Source organism: Bison bison, unplaced genomic scaffold, assembly GCF_000754665.1.
Source record: "Bison bison bison isolate TAMUID 2011002044 unplaced genomic scaffold, Bison_UMD1.0 scf7180017864375, whole genome shotgun sequence".
NCBI lineage: Eukaryota > Metazoa > Chordata > Mammalia > Artiodactyla > Bovidae > Bison > Bison bison.
The window spans coordinates 3,466,255-3,476,230 of record NW_011494947.1 but is presented as its reverse complement, the minus strand read 5'-3'; the positions used below and the strand labels follow the sequence as shown (position 1 = coordinate 3,476,230).

The following is a 9,976-nucleotide window of genomic DNA, read 5'->3' as shown; positions in this document are numbered from 1 at the left end:
GATGGGGTAGGAGGGAGAGGTGGGGTTTCGGTCCCAGCTGCAGCCTCGGAAGCCGTGTCTTCGGAGAGATCCTCCGGATCGTGGGGGGTTCTGCCCAACTTCCTCCCTAAAAGTTTGCATTCCTTGGGAGGACAGTAAGAAGAAACTGAAAAAGCACCCGCCTTTCTGTGCCGTGTCGACCCTGTTAAGTACCTTTCAGACGTGCAGCGTCCGCCCCGAAAGCCCACATCTGACCCTCGGTTTTCTTCTAAGCCAGTAGGGTTGACTCGGGGAATTGCAAAGCAGCCCAGTCGAGAGGGCCAGTCCTTGGGTGAGCGAACACATTTAGTTTCCTTCTCCAGTCCGTTTCCTTGGAAGTGGCCTCGTGTGACCGCAGCCCGGTGGTTCCGCCTCAGTGCCAGCCCTGGGGTTTGGCAGAGATCCCATGCTGGACCACTTTGCGAACCTGTGCCTTCCACTTTGGCCAGCTGGGGCGAGCACTGCTCTTCTGGTGCGTGATTAATGTGTATTTTTCTCTCTTGTTCTCGGGCTGGCTCCTGCAGCCCTCAAGCAGGACTTGGAGGAGAAGCTGTTTGGGCAGCATCTGGCCACAGAGGTGATTCTCAAGGCGCTGACTGGCTTCAAGAACAACAAAAATCCCAAGAAACCACTGACTCTCTCCTTACACGGCTGGGCTGGCACAGGCAAGAATTTTGTCAGCCAAATTGTGGCTGAAAATCTTCACCCCAAAGGCCTGAAGAGCAACTTTGTCCACCTGTTTGTGTCGACCCTGCACTTCCCTCATGAGCAGCACATAAAACTGTATCAGGCAAGGAATTGTTATCCCGTCCTCTGGCTTCTCCGACTGGTCTGGGTGACCCACTCCCTGACTCCATCCTCTGATTCTTTCTTTGCGCTGCAGTAGCCCCAGACCCCACGGGTTTAAGGCACAAGCCCCCCACCCTGGTGACCCTTTGCCATTTGCAGTTCTGCAGCTTCTGCCTCACCGATTCCAAAATAATACAGCTGGGTGTGGGTGTGCTCAGTCGCTAAGTCGTGTCCGACTCTTTGCCACCCCATGGACTTGTGGCCCACCAGGCTCCTCTGTCTGTGGCATTTCCCAGACAAGATACTGGAATGGGTTGCCATTTCCTTCTCCAGGGGATCTTCCCGATCCAGGGATCGAACCTGCATTTCCTGCGTTGACAGGTGGGTTCTTTACCACTGAGCCACCAGGGAAGCCCAGTACAGCGGGGTGATGTTCCATTAAAAGATGGAGCCAAGAGCGGGAAGGTGACTTGCTCCCTACAGTCTTTGTGACCTTACGACAAATGAGAAACTGGAACCCAAATCTCCTGTCTCCCAGTCTGCAGGGTAGCCATGCTGTGCAGTGAGTATGCACAGCATCCCCGTCCCAGCCCTTGGTTAAGTGAAACAGACTCAAATGGCTTTATTTAAGGCTCCTTTGGGAATTCCTTGGTGGTCTCGTGGTTAGGACTCCGTGTTTTCACTGCTGAAGGCACAGGTTTAATCCCTGATCAGGGAACTAAGATCCCTCAAGCACAGCCAAAAAGGAAAAAATAAATTCCTGCCTATGATGTAGCTTCAGCTTGCCCTCTGCATTTAAGCAGTGAGGACCAGAGGATTTTTTTTCCTCCTCAGTAGCGGTTTTTCCCTTTGCTCCTCCTGTCCTTCGCATTCTTGGCATTGTATTGTTAAGTTGTCCAGTAGGGTTCTTGTTTAAGTGGACATCCTTGTATTCCTACATCCTTAGTGTTCCTATTTAGTGTTAGGTGGGGACTGAGATAAGGAATAGAAACTGAACAAGGAAGTAAAAGTGTATATCTGCCACATAAACAATAAGACAGGGAAGACAGCCAAAAAGAGAATGATTTTCTTATTTTCCAAATTCTTTCATAATTCCCTGGAAATACAGGCACAAACGCTTGTCATGACATGTTATCTAGGTCAGCGTCTTTGTTCACTGCACTTGTAACGCCATACAAGGCACTGGCCTTGGATACAGCACTGGTCTTAGTCTAGTTTCTTATTCCTCAGTATGTCTAGTAGAATTGAGATTTCCATCCACAGTGAGATGAAAATTACTGGTTGGTTACCAGTGAAATGATAAATATTCACATATCTTATACTTCTTAAACCTTTAAGAAGTTGCTCTGGGTACTTCATTTGAGTTAGGAAAACACTTATTTGCCTTTTAGCACCCATCTCTCTGCTGGTTTCTGTCCCCCCCCACCCCTTTTTTTCTTTCTTTTTTTAAAATTTAATTTTTTAAAAAAATTTATTTAATTGGAGGCTAATTACAATATTGTAGTGGTTTTTGCCATACATTGACATGAATCAGCCACGTTCCTCCCACTTTTTATAGATGAAGTTTTGGAAAACTAGTTACCCAGTGAGTGCAGATTAGGATGTGGTTTTTGTTAAACCCCAGAGAGCTCTGATTTTTCACCTTCCTGAGTGTGAAGAACAGCATAGCATTTCTCCCCTGGGCACACCCTTTTGAGTCCCCATGTCCCATTTCTTCTTTTATGGTTGGTCCAGGACCAGTTACAGAGGTGGATCCGGGGTAACGTGAGTGCATGTGCGGGCTCTGTGTTCATATTTGATGAGATGGATAAGTTGCACCCGGGAGTCATTGACGCAATCAAGCCGTTCCTGGATTACTACGAGCAGATTGATGGCGTGTCTTACCGGAAGGCCATCTTCATCTTTCTCAGGTCAGTGGGAGGCATTTCTTGAGTGGGAATGTACCGAGCCCTTCATTTTCCCAGGGCTAGAATGAGGTGCTGGGGACAAATGTGCCAGCCTGGCAAAAGTAACTTGCAGACTTTTTCCAGGTTGCTGGTGTCAGCATGGCACCGGGCAGGGGCAGGAGGAAACGAATGAAGGAAATTGTTTCTGAAAATAGGCAGTTTCGCTACCTACACATGTCATCTCTGGGGTTTATAAAAAGTTGCAGCGTTGCACACCAAGTTTTTTTTTTTTTTTTTTTCTCTGCCTGAGAAAACAGATTTTCAGCTCCTGAGGGCAGTTGCTTTGTTTTTTTTCTTTGTCTAGTAGCACATACTAAATACTCCTTGATTAAAAATAAACTTTAGAGAACTATCACAAACTGATTCCATCTTAGAAAACTCAGCATTTCCTGATAATAAGTGACATCAGTAAGAAGTCATTACAACCCTTTAATACATATAGACTGGTTTATATATTTGGCTTTAAGCTGCATAGAAACTGAAAAAAAAAAAGAGTGACCTTAGAGCAGGTACGTTTCCTGATTAGAGTCTTTTTCTTAAAATTAATTTTTATTGGAGTCTAGTTGATTTAGTGTGGTGTTAGTTTCTGTGGTAGTTTGTTGTTCGTCGCTCAGTCATGTCTGACTCTGTGACGTCAAGAACTGCACCACGCCAGGCCTCCCTGTCCTTCACCATCTCCCGGAGTTTGCTCAAACTCATATCCATTGAGTAGGTGATGGCATCTCATCCTCTGTTGCCCCCTTCTCCTCCTGCCCTCAGTCTTTCCCAGAATCAGGGTCTTTTCCAATGAGTCAGGTCTTTACATCAGGTGGCCAAAGTATTGGAGTTTCAGCTTCAGAATCAGTCCTTCCAATGAATATTCAGGACTGATTTCCTTTAGGATGGACTGGTTGGATCTCCTTGCAGTCCAAGGGACTCTGAAGCGTCTCCTCCAACACCACAGTTCAAAACCATCAATTCTTCAGTGCCCAGCTTTCTTTATGGTCCAACTCTCAACATCCATACATGACTACTGGAAAAACCATAGCTTTGACTAGACGGACCTTTGTTGGCAAAGTAATGTTTCTGCTTTTTAATATGCTGTCTAGGTTGGTCATAGCTTTTCTTCCAAGGAGCAAGTGTCAAAAGAAATTTAAAAACTTCATGGCTGCAGTCACCATCTGCAGTGATTTTGGAGCCCAAGAAAATAAAGTCTGTCACTGTTTCCATTGTTTCCCCATCTATTTGCCATGAAGTGATGGGATCAGATGCCATGATCTTGGTTTTTTGAATGTTGAGCTTTAAGCCAGCTTTTTCACTCTCCTCTTTCACTTTCATCAAGAGGCTCTTTAGTTCCTCTTTGCTTTCTGCCATAAGGGTGATGTCATCTGCATATCTGAGGTTATAGCAAAGTGATATATACGTGTGTACACTGTGTTTTAGATATTTTTAGCCATCTGGGTCACCACAGAGCATTGAGTAGAGTTCCCTGCGCTATGTAGTCGGTTCTCACTAGTTATCTTTTATATATACTAGTGTGTATATGTCATAGAGAAGTCAGGGTGTGATTTTAATCTGGTTTCTTTGGCAAACTCAGCAACGCAGGCGGAGACCTCATAACTAAGACGGCCCTTGACTTCTGGCGGGCTGGGAGAAAGAGAGAGGACATCCAGCTGAAGGACCTGGAGGCGGTGCTGTCTGTCGGAGTCTTCAATAACAAACACAGTGAGTCTCCCTGAGTGGGTGCCCTCTGCCCTCCGCCCTGCCCACAGCATCACTGTTCTCTCTCTTTTTTTTATTCTGGCCCTGCGGCTTGTGGGATCTTAGTTCCCCAACCAGGGATCGAACCTGCGCCCTCTGCAGTAGAAGCTCCGGTCCTAACCACCAGACTGCCAGGAAAGTCCCAGCCGTCTCTCTTCCTTTCACAAAACCACAGAATCTGCTCACCCCTGTAGCTTGGCTGAAGTAGGGACTCTTTTTTTGGAGGGCATGCTATTCTAGAAGCCAGTTAGCGGGGGTAGCCAACCAACCTTACATCAGCCTTGACCAAAAGCGAATCTTGAGGGCCGCAGACGTGGGGAATGTGCTGGGGATCAGGACAGGCCCTGTAGGAGCCGCACGCTGGCGGGGTGACAAGGACAGAAGTGGCAGGAAACCCAGCTGTGCCCTGTTCCCCAGGTGGCCTGTGGCACAGCGGCCTGATAGACCGGAACCTCATCGACTACTTCATCCCCTTCCTGCCCCTGGAGTACAGACACGTGAAGATGTGCGTGCGGGCGGAGATGAAGGCCCGCGGTTCCGCCGTCGATGAAGACGTCGTCACTCGAGTGGCAGAGGAGATGACGTTCTTCCCGAAGGACGAGAAAATATACTCAGACAAGGGCTGCAAGACCGTGCAGTCACGGCTGGACTTCTACTGAGCCCTCGTGCAGGCGGGCTGAGACGCGAGCAGGCGCCCAGCAGACCTGGGGCCGGGCCTGAAGAAGCACTTTGAAGACCTCCTCGGGGTTTGCTCATTTGCACCTGTGGACTCGCGGGATCCGGAAGGTTCTGAGGGTTGATTTGTGAAATGATGCTCCGCTGTCAAGTGAACTTGTGTTGCAGCATGACGGCGGCGCAGCTGTTCACAGATGGAAATGAACTTTTGAAATCCGCCTCCCGCACACACTTAACTGACCTTGACAGAAGTGCCTTGAGAACAGAGGCCAAGGACTCTTTCTGACCCAACGGTACCCTCATCCCAGAAGCTGAACTAAAGTTCAGGGGCTAATGCAAGCCAGGGAGCATTGGTTTTCACCTGCCAGAAACACTCTTCAGCTCTAGCTCTTTTTCTTTTACAGAACACGTTCACTAAGATGAAGTATTTTCAGGTAACATTGGTGGCACCTTCGGGCACAGATTGTCCAGTGGGAGAACCCAGGTCCAAAGGCCAAGCACACGGCTGGGCGAGCCGTCTGCTTGTGGGGTGGGGGCTCCGTGCCAGGCCCCTGCGGCCCCACAGAACGGGCAGGACCTCTCCTTCTGTCCGCGGCTTTGCTGCTGTTTACAACCCTCGTCGTGAGATTCCATCCCCAATTCTCACTTGGTGTTGACCGCAGCCTTTCTGGTACTGCTGCTCCTCCTGAATTTCAGCCAGGGCTCCGGGTCCCACCAGCCATCTCATCTCTAGAGATGGATCAGAACACAGCCGTTGGCTTCGAGTTTGAGTCCTTGGTTCCCACGGTGGAATGCTTGTTACAGTTTACATGTGGGTCAGCTTTTCACTTGACTCCACAGAACCATTGGAAATCCGCAGAACCCCACCTTTCTCCACAGATGACACGTGCCAACTGGATGGTCAGCTTGCAGGTTCTGCATTGCCAAAGAGAAAGTATTGTACACTAGAAACGCTTGAGTTTTTAAGAACATGGCTATTTTTAATAATGTTTTTACTGGGAATCTTACCTAATAGAGAAACAAAACGTTGCTTATTTTAAAACGTGAAGGGATAATTTCCTGTTTCTTTATCAGATGCTCTTAAAACAGATGGTCTTGGCTGGTCCTGGGTGTCATCTAAGAATGATGTCCTTTATGGTGGTGCCAGGCTGCACTGCCCTGGCCTTGGGGAAATAAGACTTTGATTCCAGCCAGTGTGAATCACTCCATCTTGTGGTTGCAATGCAACTGAAGACGCGTAATGAGAACATGCAGCTTTTTTATATGTATAAGATGTGGCAGAATGAATGTTCCTACAGCATGGCAGTGCCTTATAGAGGATCACACTTAGTCTTTAAAAAATGTCAAGGTGAGGCTTGAAACTTTTAGTACCTGTCTTCAAGTTGGATCTAAATTAAATTTCTTTTAGAACCTTTTGGGTGTCTGGTCAGGAGGAGATAAGATTTCTTGTTTACAATGATGCAATAAACTCAAGACGTGTTGGCTACCTTTGGACTGCTGTTACTGACTTGTAACTTGAAAAGGCCACAGATGCCCATGGCCCAGCCTCCTCACCCTGAGTAAGACGTAGATGAGTTTGGACTGACCTACTGAATGTCAAATAATAAAGCTTAAATTTTATCATGAGATGCCACTTGAAGATTTTTTTTTCTGGTTTATTTGGAAGCTCTGAAGTTTGAGCTGAGAAGAAAGGCTCTTTAATAACTTGGGTGAATTAGGCTTACTGAACACGCTGGTTGGCTGTCTTCATGTTAACGTTTACCTTAAAGGCTGTTCGGTACAAAGTTAAGTTGGATTAGATGATGAGTCACACCCCAGCTAATTTTCCTGGATGTAAGTACCATCAGAAAGAGCTGGTCTCGCTCTGTGTTTTGGCTGCACTCCACGGCATGTGGCACCTGAGTTCCCCCACCGGGGGTCAGAGCCACACCCCCTGCACTGGAAGCCAGTCTTAATCACTGGATCACTGGGGAAGTCCCAAGCTGGTTTTCTAACAGCTATGTTCTAAAATTAATGCAGGCAGGAAAGCGAGGCCCTAAAATGTGATTCACGGCTGCCATTCTGGACCTAAAGTGTGGCCAAGCTCAGATCAGGAAACCTGCTTGCCTGGTCTTCCCGCCCAGAACCTGAAAATAACGAAATCCTTGTTACGTTAACCAGATCTCAGCTTAATCTCTCAACCTGGGCTTTTCAGCGAGTGATTTGTTCACAGTGGCTCTTCCTAGGACTGAGGATGGAGCCCTTTCTACAAAGTTGAGACCCTCTTCACCATCAGGTCACCCACTCCCCCATTTTCAGATTGGAAGTGCACCCCGTGAGCCTGCCCTCTCTCCATCTGGGTCCCAGGCCTCTGCCGCTTCCACTTCACCCCACACAGCCTCATCTGGAAGACAACTTTCTAGGTGAGTCAGGGACCCCAGTGTCCCCTAATAGAGACTCCCAGGGGCTGGGGACTTCTTCAGATGAATGGATAGCCCCTCCGTGACTCCTGGGGACACGACAGCAGGCCAGCTTCAGGGCAACATCAGGAACTTTCCAGTGCTCAGGGCTGCCTTAGGGGCCTGGGTGGCCTTAGTTCCTGTACTGGGTGCGTAGCCCTGAGGCAGGGGGTCCCCCGTCTTCTGTGCCTGCTGAAGACCGCTCCTGTGAGCACTGCAGACACTCACACCCACAGGAGCCCTTGTAGGCACACATGTGTTGCACAATACAAGGTATTTAGGCGCCTACACTGCTCTGTGCTCCTGCCTGGCTTCTCAGTGGGGGCTAGGTCTCCAGACTTGAATGAACTTCACAGCTGGGAGTTGGGAGCTCCATGAACCTGTGACACCCCAGGGAGCTGAGCAGAGCCGGAGCCACCCGGATCCTCAGCTGTGTCACGCTCCTCCCCATTTCAGCCTGGGATGCGCTGTTAGGTCTCAATTCACAGCTCAAGCACAGAAGGTAGGGCCTCGAGGTGTTTTTTTTTTTCACGAAAAATGTATTCACGAATCATACCGTTTTATTGTAAAGTGGCAGCATTTGCATTTAACAAATAGAAACACCGTGCTCAGCGTCATGGGGGCTAAGCTTTCCTAGAGGTTTGGGGAGTTGATTAAACATGATGAAAATGAGTAAAAAAATATGAAAAACCGTATTTTATGAAAATTTGGCAAAACCTGCCACTGAGTGCGTGACTCATTCAGGAATGGAAAGCAGAGAGGGGCCATTGCAAAGCTGACTGACAGGCAAGCGACAGGCTTGCAGACACTTTGCTTTCCAGGAAATTCTGTTTCTAACAAATTGTTCACAGTGTTACTAAGATCATTCACAGTGTTACAGTTCACAGTGTTACTGTGATGAACACTCTTGGGAAGGACACTTGGGCCTGAGTGTGTCTGTCTGCTGTCTAAGGCTCATCGCCCTTGCAGTGGTCATCCCATGACAGGTCTGCTCGCTGCTCCAGCCTCGGTCCCCGTCACGCCACCCTAGAGGACAGACTGAGGGCGGCAGGCGTGGGCATTTACGCAGTAGTGACATCACAGCGTACGTTGTAATGATAGGAAATTACTAACACACACACAAGTCAACAACTTAAGAGTCTGAAAAGTTTCTCATAATGTTAAAAACCATTTTAAATAAATTTTTCAGTAAAACTGATTCATCCTTCCTTGAAACAGAAACATTTGAAATTAAAACATGATTTTAAAAAAAAAAAATCATGAGCCCTGGCTTGGCTGGGCTGGGAGCTGGCTCCTCCCCTCCTCTGCAGGCCCTGGGGGCTGCTCCCCGTCTGCATCCGTCACCGACAGCCTGCAGATTCTGCTGGATGAAAAAATAATGCCCGGGCAAGCGCCTGTCCTGTCACACAGGACGAATTCATTTCACTCCTCGTCCAGGACCAGAGCGGGGATGCGGGAAGCAGCCGCTGTGGCGCCATCAGTCATCGTAGTAGTAATCTAACTTGGTGAACACGGTTTTACAGCCTTTGTCGGAGAAAACTCTCTCCTCTTTGGGGAAAAATGTCATTTCCTCGGCCACCCTGCTCACAATGTCCTCGTCCACCTCGTAGCCTCGGGACTGCATTTCGACTCTGATGCACATCTTCAGGTGTTTATATTCCAGCGGGAGGAAGGGAACGAAATAATCGATGAGGTTTCGGTCAATTAAGCTGCTGTGCCAGAAGCCACCTGGGAAGAAAAAGGTGCTGTTCATCCACCGTCGGTCTGCCCATCGGCCCGTCCACACGCGTGGGCAGTGTGTCGACCACGAGGGGGAGCCCCATGCCTGCCCTCAGGGGAGACTGGTCTAAGGAGCAGGCAGACTAACCAGTGAGCTCGCCTGGCTTGTCAGCAGCCAATGACAGGGTGACGCCACAGTGGGCGGGGAGGCCTCTCAAGACGTGAGCTCAAGACCTCACGTGGGAAGGAGGCTCACCGGCTGTCCCAGGACAGACAGGCCATGCAGACAAGGGACCAGAGACTCACAGGTTGGCAGGTTCACAGAACGGGGAAGGTGACGGGAGTTCCCGGGGAAAGACCGGCCTCTTGGAAATTTGCGACTGGCTGGGGTTCCTGTGGCTGGATCAGTGACAGGGTGGATGCTCTCTGCCGCCGCCACCGTGTCCAAACCCTCCAGAGCGTTTGGGGGACCAAAAGCTAGAGCCCCCACTAACGTGTGAAGACAGTGCTGTTCTGGCCGCAGGGCGCACGCTTTCCCGGACGAGGCCTGAGCCGCCGCGGTCACGGGTCTGGGAGGACCCCGGCCTCTGGACCCTCCCACTCCCTCCTGAGGCGAGCCAGCACCCGCTGGGTCACGGCCGGGGGGTCTGC

The 9,976-nt window shown here is 49.3% G+C and overlaps 2 protein-coding genes across 2 annotated transcripts in view; one reads left to right on the top strand and one right to left on the bottom strand.

Moving 5' to 3' along the window:
* The window catches only part of TOR1B (torsin family 1, member B (torsin B)), a 7,214-nt gene extending 420 nt beyond the window's left edge, over positions 1-6,794 (top strand). The window contains exons 2-5 of the mRNA XM_010856805.1: positions 543-808; positions 2,542-2,717; positions 4,330-4,457; positions 4,911-6,794. Of these exons, the coding sequence (XP_010855107.1) occupies positions 543-808; positions 2,542-2,717; positions 4,330-4,457; positions 4,911-5,152 (812 nt within the window). The 3' untranslated portion in view covers positions 5,153-6,794. The remainder of the gene's footprint in view (positions 1-542; positions 809-2,541; positions 2,718-4,329; positions 4,458-4,910) is intronic.
* A 1,352-nt stretch (positions 6,795-8,146) lies between these two features.
* TOR1A (torsin family 1, member A (torsin A)) overlaps positions 8,147-9,976 on the bottom strand; it is a 9,293-nt gene continuing 7,463 nt past the window's right edge. The window contains exon 6 of the mRNA XM_010856800.1: positions 8,147-9,334. Within this exon, the coding sequence (XP_010855102.1) occupies positions 9,084-9,334 (251 nt within the window). The 3' untranslated portion in view covers positions 8,147-9,083. The remainder of the gene's footprint in view (positions 9,335-9,976) is intronic.